The sequence below is a fragment of the Haliaeetus leucocephalus genome, unplaced genomic scaffold (assembly GCF_000737465.1).
Source record: "Haliaeetus leucocephalus isolate CR32 unplaced genomic scaffold, Haliaeetus_leucocephalus-4.0 Scaffold219, whole genome shotgun sequence".
In the NCBI taxonomy this organism is placed as follows: Eukaryota; Metazoa; Chordata; class Aves; order Accipitriformes; family Accipitridae; genus Haliaeetus; species Haliaeetus leucocephalus.
The window spans coordinates 65,190-81,030 of record NW_010972655.1 but is presented as its reverse complement, the minus strand read 5'-3'; the positions used below and the strand labels follow the sequence as shown (position 1 = coordinate 81,030).

The 15,841-nt window shown below is 43.7% G+C and overlaps 2 protein-coding genes across 15 annotated transcripts in view; one reads left to right on the top strand and one right to left on the bottom strand.

Annotated features, from left to right (window-relative positions):
- The first annotated feature begins 145 nt into the window (after positions 1 to 145).
- Positions 146 to 2,560, top strand: PSMB4 (proteasome (prosome, macropain) subunit, beta type, 4). 2 transcript variants are annotated; one of them, XM_010566840.1, is made up of 6 exons: positions 148 to 348; positions 747 to 893; positions 1,074 to 1,155; positions 1,248 to 1,364; positions 1,906 to 1,994; positions 2,437 to 2,560. In XM_010566840.1, the coding sequence occupies exons 1-6, from the start codon at positions 149 to 151 to the stop codon at positions 2,447 to 2,449; spliced, it is 648 nt and encodes a 215-aa protein (XP_010565142.1). In that variant the 5' UTR covers position 148; the 3' UTR covers positions 2,450 to 2,560. The 2 variants fall into 2 exon arrangements, with proteins under 2 accessions (XP_010565143.1, XP_010565142.1); XM_010566841.1 differs by lacking the exon at positions 2,437 to 2,560 and having other exon boundaries at positions 146 to 348; positions 1,906 to 2,052.
- Positions 2,561 to 4,667: 2,107 nt separating this feature from the next.
- POGZ (pogo transposable element with ZNF domain) overlaps positions 4,668 to 15,841 on the bottom strand; it is a 36,184-nt gene continuing 25,010 nt past the window's right edge. For all 13 annotated transcript variants that reach the window (XM_010566826.1, XM_010566830.1, XM_010566833.1 and 10 more), the window contains 12 exons: positions 15,030 to 15,139; positions 14,269 to 14,603; positions 13,404 to 13,558; positions 12,808 to 12,908; positions 11,782 to 11,928; positions 10,645 to 10,779; positions 9,942 to 10,114; positions 9,248 to 9,388; positions 8,573 to 8,632; positions 8,198 to 8,310; positions 6,787 to 6,811; positions 4,668 to 6,644 (listed from right to left, as the gene is read on the bottom strand). In XM_010566826.1, coding sequence (XP_010565128.1) covers positions 5,072 to 6,644; positions 6,787 to 6,811; positions 8,198 to 8,310; positions 8,573 to 8,632; positions 9,248 to 9,388; positions 9,942 to 10,114; positions 10,645 to 10,779; positions 11,782 to 11,928; positions 12,808 to 12,908; positions 13,404 to 13,558; positions 14,269 to 14,603; positions 15,030 to 15,139 — 3,068 coding nt within the window. In that variant the 3' untranslated portion in view covers positions 4,668 to 5,071. The remainder of the gene's footprint in view (positions 6,645 to 6,786; positions 6,812 to 8,197; positions 8,311 to 8,572; positions 8,633 to 9,247; positions 9,389 to 9,941; positions 10,115 to 10,644; positions 10,780 to 11,781; positions 11,929 to 12,807; positions 12,909 to 13,403; positions 13,559 to 14,268; positions 14,604 to 15,029; positions 15,140 to 15,841) is intronic.

Sequence of the window (15,841 nt, the reverse complement as noted above, 5' to 3'; positions counted from 1 at the left end):
GGGGTTGGGGGAGCTGGGAGAGGGCTGGGAGGGAAGAAATGGGGCTGGGAGGGGAAACAGGGGGATGGGTTGAGGAGTAAGGAGCCGGGCGAGTCCGGGGCCTCCCTGGTGCCGGGTCAGCGCTGACATTTGGGTCTTCAGGAGCCCGATGGTGACGGGCACCTCGGTGCTGGGAGTGAAGTTCGACGGGGGGGTGATCATCGCTGCAGACATGATGGGCTCCTATGGCTCCCTCGCCCGCTTCCGCAGCATCTCCAGGCTCCTGAAGGTGAACGACACCACCATGCTGGGGGCGTCCGGTGACTATGCTGACTTCCAGTACCTCAAGCAGATCATTGACCAGATGGTGTAAGTTCTGTACCAGGCTGCTGGGCAAGCCCTGACCGTGCTGTGGTTCGTGCTGTGCTGCTCTCTCTTCCCAGTCCTCAAAGGACTGAAATGTAATTAAATGCATTCCCTGAGCAGGGATAAAACTGAGCTGGAATCCCCCTTGTCCTTTCACAATCACTTCAGTACAGGTATCTTCTCCAAATTTTTTGCTGAGCACCATGGAGAACCGGTGTCAATTATTCTTTGTGCCGTTTGGCTGATTGACCTCTTGTAAGGTTTTGTTTGAAAACAGCCTGTGGGGATTTTGCAGGGGGTGTACTCTGTCCTGCTGGGGGTGCAGCTAGAGGTGGGCTGCTGCTCTTTAGCTGGGTGGTTTCCAGCTTTTCTTAACTGGGGGAAATTTCTACCTAAATTAGAATCGACGAGGAGCTGTTGGGAGATGGTCATAGTTACAGCCCAAAAGCCATTCATTCCTGGCTGACAAGAGTCATGTACAACCGGAGGTCCAAGATAAATCCGCTTTGGAACACTGTTGTCATTGGAGGCTACTACAATGGCGAGAGGTGAGCAAAGATGAGCGACGTGGAGTGCGTGATGGTTACTGCACGTCCTTCCCCGGGGCTGCTTCTCATAGCACGGGATTTGGAGAGGTCTCTGGCTGGGTGCAGCCGCTCAAAAGCTGAGTCCCTCCTTGACACAGCCCTGCCTGTGCAGCTGACATGCTCACAGATCTGTCCCTTCAGCTTCCTAGGTTATGTGGACATGCTCGGTGTTGCCTACGAAGCCCCTACGCTTGCCACGGGTTACGGAGCGTACCTAGCTCAGGTAGAGTATGCTCTTGCTCAGCTGCTAAAGTGAACTCAGCACTGGGTGAACTGAGCTGTCGAGCTATTGGATTTTATTTTTTTTTTCCCCAGCCATTAATGAGAGAAGTCTTGGAGAAGAAATCCAGCCTGACAAAGGAAGAGGCCCGTGACTTGATTGAGCGTTGCATGAAAATTTTGTATTACAGAGATGCTCGATCGTTCAACAGGGTGAGTGCCCCGCTCTGACGTGCCATGACTGGAGAGCTGGTGTGCCTGCTCTGTGCCTCAGGGTGATGTTCCAGTCTTCACCCCAGCTTGTCTTCTGTCCCTAATCTTGGGAATCCTTGCAGTAACTCACTGAGTTGGCAGGGGTGGGGTACATTACGAGGTCCTGTTAGCAAAGCTGTCCTCCATAGCCAGTCTCCCCTTGTGTCCTGCAGCCTCAGAAGAGCTGTTTGAGTCTGAGTGATGCTCATCTCTGGTGTTATCTTAGATCTCATGATATTTCTCCCATCCCCACAGTTGTAGTATCCAGAGGCTGCAATCTTTTTGCTTTGAAGTGTTTCTGTTTACTACTGTCAACTACCTCGACTTGCCTGCCAAGGAAAAAGTAAAATGTTACTGAATGCAAAGCCACGTTAAAACAAATGTGTTTAAAGGACAGCTGTTATTACTGACTTTTACTGATCGGAGCTTTCACAGGGCCCATCTTCAATTCAGGTATGGAATTCAGGCTTTACTGAGAACTTTCAATGTTTTCTCTCCTCAGTATGAAGTAGCTATTGCAACGGAGAAAGGTGTGGAGGTGGAGGGACCCCTGACCCTGGAAGCCAACTGGGACATAGCACACCTTGTCAGGTAATGCCTCACTTTGAGCTCTTGGTCCGTGAGTTGGCAGTCTGGCAAATCCTGAAGGCGCAAAATAAAGTGGTTAGTAAAGGCCGTGGGATGCGCAGGCGTTGTGGGATAACATCCCTGCCGCGTACTTCAGTAGGAGTCTCCTTGATCCTCCCCTGCAACCGCAGTCTTCGCATTCCAGGAGGCAGTGTTGGGCTCTGCGCTCTGCCTGGCTGCTCTCCCCTTTATGGCCAGGGCCTGAAGGCATTAGTGCGAGTTCCTTCTGGAATGGGAAGGCTTTTTGTGGATATACCGTCTGCTTTGCTGCCTTTGCACCTCTTCAGAACAAGTGTCGCTGACAGGCAGCACCTGATAAAAGCGAAAGTGTTGATTTTCTTAGTGAGATGCTGACTGCATCCAGGTTGTGTAGTATCCTGACCTTTATCAAAATATCTTCTTGCAGTGGCTTTGAATGATCTCTGAAGAGCTGCTACAGGCTGTGGTGTCCACATTATCACCCTTTATATATGCTGTAAATTGGTTACTCCTTTTGAAGCTCTGATCTGACTTGTTTTGGAAATGAAATAAACCTGTTAAGACAAGCCTGTGTGTTTGTGCTACATTTGGGCTTGAGTTTGTGGGATGCTCCAGAAGCACTGACTTCAGGAAATCTCCTGGTTTCAGACAGTGAAGGTCACCAACAGCTGCAAGTCCTTATTTTTGCTGGAGAAGGGCAGCAAGAAGAAAAATGGCTTTTGTTGTTTTCTTGGCTGGGGTGCTGGTAGGTACTGTCCTCCTCCCGTATCTGACCTGGCAGTCCCTTTATCAGGTGGGGATCAAGAGTGGGTGTGTGTGAGCAGGGTCAAGGTGCTCCCTAACTACCGCTCATTAGCATCCATGGTCTCCTCTCTGCTGGAGGTGACCATGACAAGGATCGCTTTCACCAAGTCTCCACTCTAGTAAAGGTTTGCAAGTTGCAGGTTTGTGTTGCTATACAAGACAGCTGAAGAGCAGTAGCTGGAATGTTTTACCTGTGGGACACCAGGATTAGCACTAGTCTTGGCCAGTACCTGTTTGCTAAATCTTAAGTTAAATATGCAAGTTACTTTAAGATTTGCCCTAACAAAAGAAAACCTGGAGTTACGGCTTTGCTGACCGACAGCAGGATATCCTGGGATACATGGGGCTCCAAAAATCAAAGACAATGGCCCTGCAGGTCCCTGCAAACAGCTAGAGGAGCTGCACCTCCATCCAACCCCACAGGCTACAGGCGGATAGTAACAAAATGGTGTTACATGTACTTCAGATAGGGCTCAACTGAGTATTTCTTAGCCTTATATGAAATAAATTCATAAATAATATTGAGTGGTATTTACTACTACCCGAGATAAACAACAGTAAAAATATTTATTCAGGAGAGTATTTTATTAATGATTTTTCAGACTTTTATTTAAAAAAAAAAAAAAAAAGAAAATCTCACTGGGGAGAGTAGGTTGTTCCATTGAACCTACTGTATAGTTAAAGGGCAGAAATGTAAATTGGACAGAAGTCTGCCTCAAGTGTTAATGACATGTAAACACATTTAATTACTATCCCATCTCTGGGTTTCTTCAGGACATGCTAAACGACTCTGTGTCCCCTCACACACAGAGAGGGAACTCAGCCTGCAACCCAGGCACAGCTGAGACATGGCACACAGCAGGCTCACTCTCGCATGGTGCAGAGGAATTCATGACGCACTTTATATTAAGCATTACGATATCACAAGAGTTAAATAGTTCTTCATAATAAAAACACATGTTTATAAATCCATTTCCCTGGTTTTATTAAATGTTCCACTTATGTACATTTTAAAGATGAACCATTTACAGGTCTGCACATGCTGCCTCCTGCTTTCCTTAGGTAATAGGGAAGGTTCACAAAACCTCTATGGAAACAGAAAGGTGCAGGTGCTTCTGAATTCTGTATGTCAAAATGCTTTCTGTTTATACCATAATACATACAATTAAAAAACCCTCAAACATGCAAATTGTAGAAAAATTTAAGCTGGCAGTGAAAAATAAAAACAAACGTCTTCTTTTTGTGCACGTCACAGTTTGTTTCATTAAGTCAGATTTCTAATTCTAAGGAACGTAGTGTCTGATGCCACTGGTTAAAGCAGGTTTATCAACTACTAGTAGTTAAAAGGTCAACGTTTTAATGGTCCGTACAGTTTTAACTCCCACCTACTGTACAGGAAGATCAGGACAGACTGGACTTTCCTCTTCCACCGTGTACCCTCTGTCAGTAATTCTTTGGAGCAAGGTGGGTGCCAGGTGGTTTCCTGGATGGAGGAGAGGAACCACCGCACCACGTCAGAAAGTCAATGGGAAAGCGAGAGGTTTGGGTCAGCACTGCCCCTGACTCCCTGACTGCGGATCTCCGTTCAACCCCAGTTCAAAGTGTCGTGGCTCCCAAGAAGCGTTGCTGGCACTGAACAGGCAAAATGCTTTCGCTTGTGTATTTACCCCACGTCCAAATTCACAAGCAAAACAATTACTCTTCTTTAGAAAACAAAACAAAACAAAACAAAACAAAAAAACCCCAAACCAAACCCAAATCTTAATGGCCAATTATAGAAGGTTCACACATTAGAGCAATAACTCATCTAAATTTTCCACAGAAACCTAAATCTCTGGGTCAAGTGTTTAAAAAAAAAACAAACAACAAAACAAAACCAAAAAAACTGTGTTAAGACAACCAAAAAGATTTATATACTGGTTCATTAGCTACATATTTTTTTCCTTTCTTTAGAAATGGTCACATTGACAATGTATAATTCAAAACATTTCTGCACAATAAAAACAGAAAACTATGATACAGTGAGGTAAAGAAAACGCAAAAATATTCACCCACAATATATTTTCAGAAAATACCAACACAGTGATTTTTCTTTTAAAAAAGCACAAAACTTATAAATGAACAGCATAAATGGCTATTTATCTGAGTGATCGCCTACGAATTTCCTAAACCCACAAATCCACAGGGAAGTGTAATGGTCTCATCCAACATTTATTTAAAAAATAACCCTTTCTGGATCACGATTCGCAGATCAGTGCTCAGATTTCCATCAGATCCAAATCGGCATCTTCAAAGCCATAAAATGATTCAGTCTCACTCTCCCCTTCGAAGAGCTGATGGAGGATCTCTGGGTCTGCAGACTCCTCGGCCTGGGTCCGATCCTGGACCTCAGCCACTGCCTCCTCCTGCTGCTCCTCATTCAGCTTCAGCTGCTCCTCCAGGGAGGCAATCAGCTCCTCCTGCATGTCAGCGTTGCGTGTGGGCGAGTTGGCCGTGCCGTCTGGACCAGGCAGCACGCTGGCCACCAGGAAGGACTGCTGCACAAGTTCAGGAGAGTCACTAATGACCTCCAGGACCTCTGCCAGCCAGCATAACACCAGCTGGAGAAGAATGTCCGAGTCGCACGTGGAGTCCGCCATTTCCTTGGCTTGCTCTTTCCACTTTTTATGCAAGAAATTTTTCACAGTCCTTTTTATACAAACATCTAGAGGTTGGATTTTGGAGCTGCAGCCAGCAGGGACAACAGCCGGCAGAGTGCTGGACGCGCTCAGCAAGGAAAGTACTTCTTCCGATAGGTGTGTTCGGTGACAATCCAGCACGAGCATGCCCTTGCTGTTCTGGCACTCCGTGTGCTTCTGCCACACTCTGGATGACCACAACTCCATGACTTCATCATCGCTGTATCCGTTCTCCTTCGCTTCCAATATGATAGATTCTGGCACATTGGCAGGCTGCTGTACGTGACCCCTGTAGAAGACCAGTGTTGGGAGAACACTTCCATCGGCAAGGATTGTGAGGACAACATCACACCAGGGCTCCCCAGTTCCCACCGTCTGCAAAGCATTCTCCTTCCGGTCATCGCTGCTCAGCACCTCCACATCAAGGAAGAGAGAGATTTCGTCGATGGCTGCAATCATGGAGAGAGGCAGGTCTTGAGTGTGGATTTGCCGCTGCACGAACTCAATGAAGCAACTGGCGTTGTCCTCTACATCTTTGGGGAGAGGGTGAGCCACTGCCCTTCGAGTATGTGTGCTGAGGTTGTGCCGTAGCATGAACCTCACCGCCCACTCATAGGAGATCTTGAAGCCACCTTCGAGGGATCGGCCAATCTTGGTGGCTTTCTGGAAGAGAGTCTCCTCGTTCACAGGCAGCTGCTGCTCTCTCTGTGTGAGGACCCATTCCGCAAGTTTCTCTTCAGCCTCTAAGCTGAGGTACTTGCCCTCTGACAGTGACGCCAAGTTCTCTTCTTGGAAAGCTTGAAACCTTCGTAGCCAGCGCTTGATCCGCCTCTGAGGATTTCGGAAGTGCTCTGCAGCCTGTTCAGTGTTGCAGCACAAAGCAAACAGTACAACTCGCAGCTTTTTTACTGACAACTGCTCCTTTTTGCTTGCAGGCTCAGGCTCCTTTGTTGGCTGCTCATCTTCTTGAGCATCAATATTTAAGCACTCTTCTTCCTGGCAGACCAGAGGTCTGTTGTAGGCTGTTGGTGCCAGTTCAGGCTCCAGGTCATCTTTTGCAGGTAACATAGACTTTGTTTTCACAGTAGCAGCTTTACTTGGGGAATAGGCAGGACATGTGTTCTTCGTGCTTTTGTCCTGGGGCTGAATGTGCCTTGAAGGGAGAGAACACAGGACCTTCTTAACGCTAAGAAAATAAAGCTGTTGAGGGAAAACAAACAAATGGAAAAAAACCCCAAACCCAACCCCACAAACTGAAACAGATGATGGCAGGTAAGAGTTTAGAAACAGTTTACCTGGAATGTGATATCCAAGTAGGCCCTGTTAAGAAAAACAAAACAACAAAAAACATTTGTAGCTTAGCAAACAAACACTAAGTCCGTGCAAGCAAACAAGTCCTCTTACAGAAAGGAGGATCAGTGTTCCTCTTGTCTCTTACTCCAAAGCATCCCAACCTGCTGCAGGAACAGCCAATACTCATCCAACCGTTCAAACCCCAGCCTCCTCCCACACCCAAGTACTACCACATCCAAGCCAACAAGTGGAAGCTGCTCAACTGTGTAGAGCCACACTGATTAGCAATCATTAAAGACAAACGGCAAAACTCCACGTGCATTTGAAATAACACGAGGAGTTTGGTTAGGAAAGCTCAGCTTTGGCCAGATCCCTGCAGGCAATGCCCGTAAGTTTTGCAAGTTGCAGTTATTCACCGCCAATGGCTGGAATGCTGCTCTGAGGCTTTATTCAAAACCCAGCATCAGCAGCTGCTTCAAGGCCTCCCAGTGTCATGGAGGTACAATGATGTCTCAGAGGAACAGAGGAACTCGCTGAAGCCCTCGGCATTGTCTCTCCCTGGGAAGATCTCATGAGAACAGCAGTGATACAGCTGAGCTCCAGGCAGAGACGGCCTCACTTAAAGCTTAACTCTCCAATCTCCATAACAATGAAGACTCATTCAGGCAGTTACAGAAGGTCCCCAACATACATTTTATCACTTTATCAGAACTCAGGACTCAGTAAGTGCTCAGCCCAATGCTAAACAAAGATGTATTTGACCTGGAGTCTATGAACTTGTCCTGGTTTCAGCTGCGACAGAGTTAATTGTCTTCCAAATAGCTGGTACAGTGCTATGTTTTTGAATTTGGTATGAGAAGAATGTTGATAACACTGATGTTTTCAGTTGTTGCTAAGTAGTGTTTAGACTAAACTCAAGGATTTTTCAGCTTCTCGTGCCCAGCCAGCAAGAAAGCTGGAGGGCCACAAGAAGTTGGCACAGGACACAGCCAGGGCAGCTGACCCAAACTGGCCAACGGGGTATTCCATACCATGTGACATCACATCTAGTATAGGAACTGGGGGGAGTGGGGGTAGTGGGATCGCCACTCAGGGACTAACTGGGTGTCGGTCGGCGGGTGGTGAGCAGTTGCATTGTGCATCACTTGCATATTCCAATCCTTTTATTATTACTATTGTCATTTTATTAGTGTTACTATTATCATTATTAGTTTCTTTTTTTTCCATTCTATTAAATTGTTCTTATCTCAACCCACGAGTTTTACTTTTTTTTTCCGATTCCCTCCCCCATCCCACTGGGTGGGGGGGGAAGTGAGTGAGCAGTTGCATGGTGGTTAGCTGCTGGCTGGGGTTAAACCATGACAGAACTGCATTAATTTTTTGTAACTTTTCTGCTCCTTTTCAAACTCTTACCTCGGAAAATAATGTTACTAAACTCATGTGACGGATTGAAGACCAGATGTTCAGCCATTGCATCACCCTCAGATGTTACAAAGAGACAAGAGGAACAGGACAGCTTTACACCACTGGAAGGAAGGGGCGGGGGGGGGCGGGAAGAGAGAAGTGAGCTTAGCATCAGTATCGGATATGAAAATATGTACATCCCCTCACTAACAGTTAGGAAAAAAACATCACCCTCCAGTGCATACAAGGCAGTCTCCCCACCCTGAAACATTAACTCCCACTGGAAGGCAGTGGGAGTCTCACCATATTGCCCTTAATTGAACATATTTTGAATGCACATTAGATTCCCAGGTGATTAAAGTAAGATAACGAGTTTTCCATTACCAGGCAGTATAGTTTTTAAACAAAGCCAAGTATTTTGGACTCTTCCGAGGAACATGGTTGCTGTAAGACAAAAGAATTTATTAAATGTCAGAATTATTCCAGGTACTTAAACAGCTATAAAACCATGCAAAATACAGCACATTTACAAAGACAGATGCAATCCTGGTTTTAATAATATTTTGTCTGCCACTCTTGTGTTCAAGGAAACAAAAACTCTGTGTCTAAGTAAAAAAAAACCTGTACAGTAACATTTAAAAATGCCTGGATTTTGGAGTAAGTGTTCTGCCATCCCGTTCTGTGGTCTATCCACAGTCCTGTACAAAACACAGGCTTGTAGAAGCACAGAAATTTTTTTTTCCTTTTTAAATTATTAAATCTGAGAATTTAGAAGCACTGAAAAAATGAGTTTTCTGCAGCAGCATGCAGTACATGTCATTAGCTACAATACTGATGGTTTGGAACAAATCTTAGCTCTTGCACTCAGTTTTCTCATCTCATTTGAAAGCCACCACCCATGTCTGTGCTGATACAGAATACATGTCCAATGTCTTAGAAACCATTGCAGTGAACTGGAATTTTCCTTTCTTACAGTGCAGACAGACAGACATAGAGGTGCTACTGCATTCAGGCAGGAGGAATTTCTACTACAGCGTTCAAAGAATCACACATACATACTTGATCATGTGGTTGGCGTAAGCTCTGGAGCAGCAAGTGCTGTAGCGACATAGCGAACAGTGCACGTAGGTGGGAAAGTGGTTTGGGAAGTCGGGGATTTCGAAGCTGCACTCCAGACAAGTCTGCCTCCCCAGGACACTCCTGAAGAGAAGAGGGATATTTTCATTAGTGTCTGAACAGGTATCTTTGGAGTTATAACAATCATCAGGACAGAGAAGAATTTAATGACATGTAAACTTTCAGAAGTCTCCAGTCAAGCTAGTCTCATCTTGCACCCTAGCTTCCTAGGGTGCCTCGGTGCCAGGCTAAACACTTCCCACTTGCTGTAGTCAGGAATATACAATTGAAAAGTGGATAATAAATTAAAAAAAAGTAAAAAAAAAAAGTATTGAAGACAAGGCAGCAGGACACAGGGTGGGCAGAAAGCCCTTATGCTGATGAAATTCCACTGTTTCTACAAAAGCACCTAGCTAATTCTATATTTTGCAGTTTCACCTTAAGGGTTTTCATAACATGACTTAATCCTGGTTTTGTGGGAAGCTAGGCTCTCCTGGCTTAAAGTTTCCTTGGCAACTGGTAAGACAGAGCTGTCCAGTGCCAAGGACCGTATTACCCATCACTGTGGCATTAAAAAGCTAACTACATTTCCTTTGAAAAATATTTTTAAATTTGAAATTTAGCAAAACATTCTGACATTTTTTTAACCGCTCTCTTCTGGACGTTCCTCTGGACAGGCGGGTACAGGAAGATGGGCTGGGGATCAGTAGAAGATGACAGCGGAGTGGTTTCCTGTCCAGTGCCCTGCGGCATGTCATTTGAAGATATTGGCACTGTCCGTGGCTGTCCTCTAGATGCCCTGATTGTAACCTGCAGAAAACAGATACACCCATACCTCCTAAAACACAAGGGCAGAAGTGATCTATCCAAATTCAGACTCCTCTGTTTGGAGTAGTCTTTCAGACACTTAGCAGAGAATAAACAGGTGCTCCTAGGACACAATTCGTCCCACCCAGGGCAGCAGTAGCCTGAAAGAGGACACATAACTTGAGCCCCAGAAGTGCCTGTTTGTCCCTAATGACTACGGAGGGCACCCAGGCAACTAGCTCAGATACCTTCACTTGTAGGTACCTTAGTTAGGAGAGTTTAACCTCTGGCGTGCCACTTTCACCTCCTCTCTCTCTCTCACTTACTGTTTCTATGAAGTATCTGATTAATAAGCACACACAACACTGACAGAATACAAAGTGCTTTTCTGTCCCAGTGAGCGTGGTTTAAGTGATGGAGATGAAGCAAGTATCAGTTTTGCAGCACTTAATAAATACACACCAATACAGATGCTATGGGTGTTTCCTGAAGAAACAGAGGACAGAGGTCTGGTGTTAACTTGGATTTCTTACCTTGGTTCCAGGTTTCAATCCTTCTAACTGTTTGGGCTTTCGGAAAGTTTTGTGGTGCTGCAGCTTGTGTTCAATTTTATCCTTGGCAAATAGGAACTGGAGTCTACACTTGTTGCAATGATAAACACTCTTCTTCTAAAGCAAATGCAGATGATATATATTTCATTTGAGAGAAACGAAAGTCACAACACAGCAGGATTTTTTGTTTAAAAAAAGAAAAAACAACAACAACAAAAAAACCCTTCCCCCCCCTCTTTGAAACCAAAGGCAGACCCATTTTTCTTTAGCATCTGGAAGTCCCTCCCCGCCAAGCCCCTTATCTTGGGTGTTTTGGTTTTACATTTTTTGTTTGTTTTGGTTTTTTAATTAAAATCATCAGGCTCTGTAGAGACACCAGACCTGGAAGTGCCATGAACAAGTCTTATTCAGCTTGTTTAAGCCAAAGTAAGGCACATGAGCAGAGCAGTGCGTGGGGCAACATTTCTTCAAGAAGCTGCCTTGCCTCTGCCTCTTATGGGAGTCAGCGAAGGACTTCAGGTGCAAATCAACTCAGGCACTTGGTAAGAGTGCTACATTTCTATATTCTGAAAGTACACTTCAGCTACACCCACATAAAATATGTTGTCAATACAGCCAACATATACGGAAACAGAACACTGAGCTACAAAAATTACATTCATTTGTGTGCATACAGTATTATTTACTTATTTATTACCTGGAGATAAGAAAATTTAAAACCCAAATGAACACAGAGCCCACTGTTGGTTAATCATCACATGAAGCAAACACAGTCCAGCAAAACATGCTTTTTTTCTGCTAAGTAACAACAATCTGTGCTACTCCCAAAGGAGCAATGCCTCTTCTCTTCAGCACAATCCCTATGAAAGGTCTGGAATGACAGCATGCAAATTGCATTTGTTATGGAGTGAATACAGCACCTACTAAAATCCCTCTTTCAACCAAGTTTTCTTTCTTTCTGTTTTTATTCCAAGCAAATGCTCAACTAATCACATCCTTACTATCCACCGAAATCTCTGTGGAGAGGGAACCACCTTAAAAAAAAAAAAAGAAGCGGGGGGGGAGGGGGAAGAGGAGGAGGGAGAGAGAGAGAGAGAAACTACAGCCCTGACATAGTACCTGATGCCTCATGAAGTGCTGTTGGAAAGCATTGCCATTCTTAAAGACTTTGAGACAGTAAGGACAGAGCAGGTGCCGTGTGTCTTCATGGATCATTCGGAAATGGCTATCCACTTCAGAATAGAGGGATGAACGATACTGACAGACCTATAGGAGTGGACGGAAACAATTAACAGTGAAATAACATTGGAATCCATCTCACATCCACCATTGCAACATGGAGATCTTAACAGCAATGCCCAGATCCCCAGAGATACTTATCAGTGGAGTTTAGGAACCAGGTACTAAAGAATCTGCTAGCTTATTCCAACTGTAAGACACTAAATCAAGCAGTGTATATTCAGAGTAGTTTGGAAAAACAGATTTTAACTACTTGTATGAGAAGAAAGTAGTGACAATTCAAGCTCCAGATCCAAGAAAAAAAAGGAGAGACAGTCAGTGCAAAGCAGTTGGAATATATTAAAGAGCAGTTTCTTCAGTGTCTATGTAAAATGCAGAATTTGGAACATAATCTGTTTTAACAGATTTTAGAAGTTTCTTCTTGTCTTTTTCTTTTTGGAGGGACAGTGTTAGGACCTCTGAGTGGAGAAGACACATTCAGAATCGATGCAAGCATAAATCTCATGGCAACAGAGTGTCAGGAAAAGGTATCACACAAGCAACTTAATCTCATCTGCTCCCGTGAGGACAACTTTTTATGGCACAGCAACTTGCCTGCAGGCCCTGGGAGGGAAAAAATGTTAGGCTCTGAATGCTACTGGGACTAAACAAATGTCTATCACACTGATCCAGCTTCAGAGCACTGGGAACCAGTGGCAAACATTCAGCTACTCCTGCTGCTCTAATGGCCATTAGACTTCTCCAAGCCCACACCTCGAAAAAAATGCAATGGGCTCCACAGCATTGTTCCATGGCCCGAGTCTGTTTTGAACCACTATGAGCAACACACTTTCTGAGAAGTGCCAGATTTCCTCTTACTCTCTAGTATGCATTTATGAGGTCCAGCCCCTAAACCACTTTTAATACCTGACAAACATAGGGCATCTCCCCAGGCTTGTGAGTGTCCTTCATGTGCTGTAGGAACATTGGCTCACTCTCGAATGCCCATTCACAAATCTTGCACTTTGCTGCAAAAGAAAGGAAAACCAGGTAACAGCCGGGGGACAAAAACACTCACCCCATTACAAGTTTCTTTGGTAACAACTGTCCCTTAAAACAAAACAAACACACCCCCCCAAAAACTAGCTCTGAAATCTTTGAATTTGGTAGGCAACAAAATAAATTCTGAGAGGTTTCCAAAAGGCCACAAAAATTCTCTTCAACAAAACAATGGGTACAACAAGATGTCCTAATGAGGGAACTTCAAGTGATTTTAAATCAGATTTCAATCTACTGATAAACTTTAAATTCTACCATGACATGATTATTGAACTCGATCTTTAAAATACTCTTGACAGTAAGTTTGCAGAAATGTAACTTAGATGGATTTTTCTGCTGGCCTACAAAACAAATGCACTAAGGAGCAAGGCAGAACAGACGCTCCTTTCTCAACAGATTTGCAGTTAATACAAGACAGAAACCCTCTTAAACCTAAACAAACAACAGCAGGTAAATCAACTTACTTGTTGACTCATAGGGACTGTGGACATTCTCTAAGTGACACTGTAGCTGAAACGGAGTGGAGAACTGTCTGTAACAATGCTGACAGATGGTGTGGACATCTACCTCTCCATTCTGCTGATCCAGTTCAACATGGTGCTTCATGTGATTCATAAACCTTATGGAGGTGAAGAGAAAGTGTGTGAACAGAAATTCAAACATTTTGCACCTGTAACCCTGAAAGCATTATGAATGCTACACCAGAAGTATTTTTTAACAGCATTAAGATGTTTCCTTCTTGCTCCTCCCATCAAAAGCAAAGTCTCCTTCTATCTGCAACCTCCCGCTCCCTAACTGTGGGGGAAGTTAGGGAACAGTTTTTGTAGTACAGAGGCTGTACTACTTGCTTTTGAGCACTTCTGACCCCAACTTGGCATTCAACTGATGATGACAAAACATTTCAACTTAAAAGAAAAATCAGTAGTCCAGTTATCACAATAGAACAACATAGTGGCTTGCTCAGAAGAATACACAATTTCATAAAAATATTTTCTTCCTCTGTTGAAAAAAGCATTGAGTAATGATGAGAAGAGCAGCTCTTCAAGAATTATTTCCTATTATCTACTAAGACTAGTGACAAATGAGACTTCTCTGCTGAAGAATATAAACGCAATTATTCTAACCATGCAATCTTCTTACAACTTTTGCCCTGACTGAACTGTGTGATGATGGGCAAATCTCTCTCTCCCGTGCTTCAGTTCGGGTCTTAAGCTACAATATGGGAAAGCTGCAGGGTCTGAGACTGATGCTTACAACTCATTTTTACTTCTGCAGATTAAAGGTATTCAGAACATTGTAGACTTTTTGTGGCACATTGCATTCCCTTACCGTATATTGTTCTTTAGCCTCTTGGTGCAGTGTGGACACCTGAAGGAAGTTGGAACCTTGGGGAAGTTCAGTAGCTGGCTCACTTTGCCACCATCTCTGCCATAGTAGAAATCATCTACTAACATAATAAGCTTACTTTGGGATGAGTCAACTATGTTTTCACTTGGCTCTGGAGCTTTAGCAGGTGGGGACAGTGCAGGGATAGGAGTAGAAGAGGGTGGTGAAGCAACAGCTGTAGTTTTTTCTGGAGATGGAGGCTTTGCAGATTGAATATTTGGTTCAGATTCTGGAGATTTTCTTTTCCTGAGGAATTTAACCATTTCAGGGCAGCAGTACTAAAAGGAAAAAAACCCACAAAAACCCCCCACACATTAAATCAGATCTAGGAAGAACTATATACTATTAAACAGACACAAATTAACCAATACTAAGAAAAGACAGAGGAACTCTAGGAAGCTCTTGGGGAAAGAGTAATGCAGAGTCAATATCCGATTTTCTGTTTTGATTGTTTACTGATATGTTAAGATTAGAAAATAAATGCATCTCCTGGCACCAACAGGACATAAAACTGAGGTCCTGCCTACTTCCAGTGAGGGATGCTGCGGAAGGTCTTCCAAAGGCCTCTCCTTTGCTTCTCACTTTCTCCTAGTCATATTCTTCCTTTTCATAGAAGTCTGTGATCTAGGGAGCAGAACTATTCTTTGCACTCAACAAGCACGCACAATTATCCATTAACTGCTCCTCTTAGAATGGTTACTTACACACATATGTCCTCTTAAAGCTTCAGTGACTCGAAACTGAGCATCACATCTTGGGCAGACCTTCCTGCCACCATCTTGCAAATCAAATGTGGGAATAGGAGATGAACTGACTGTAACAGGAAGAACACAAAACAAACCAAGAAAAATAGAATCCTTACACTTCATCTTAAATCTAGGCATTCTTTTTGGCATACTGAAATATTTTAGTTTCGAGAGCTGTACTTTTACCTACTAACTAGACTGGAAGAGGCATGAAAAGGGCAAAAGTATGCAAACTTCTGACAATCTGTATGACAAAACATACCCCCCAGTAGCTAGAATAAGGAGTGTCTCAAAATTACACTTAAATAAAAAAATAAGAAGGAAAAAAGATCAGCTCAACTCATCTCCCCTTTTTCTTTAACCATTTGTTTGCTTTAGTTTTCCATCAGACTACAATGCCTTGTCTTCACTTCCAACTGTAGTAAGAAACTCAGAATACAGATGACATAAAATGTACCATACATCAACTTTTGGACACCCAAACACCTTAGGAAGGTGATTTTTTGGAACAAGAGAAGCAAAGATTTTATCCTTTTGCCTCCTTGTATAAAGTATTTCAGGTGTGTGTATTCTCAAGATGGCAGCACGCACACCAATAATTTTGAATGCAAAATAATGTATGCAAGCAAATATCCACAAACAAAATATATCACTGGATAAAAATGTACAGATAAAGATGAAGAAATTAATAGCAAAGCTTGTCAAGTGTTTATCCCTATTATGAAATCCCAGTAGTTACAGGTTAGCATTTTTTTTACTCTAGAAAACTT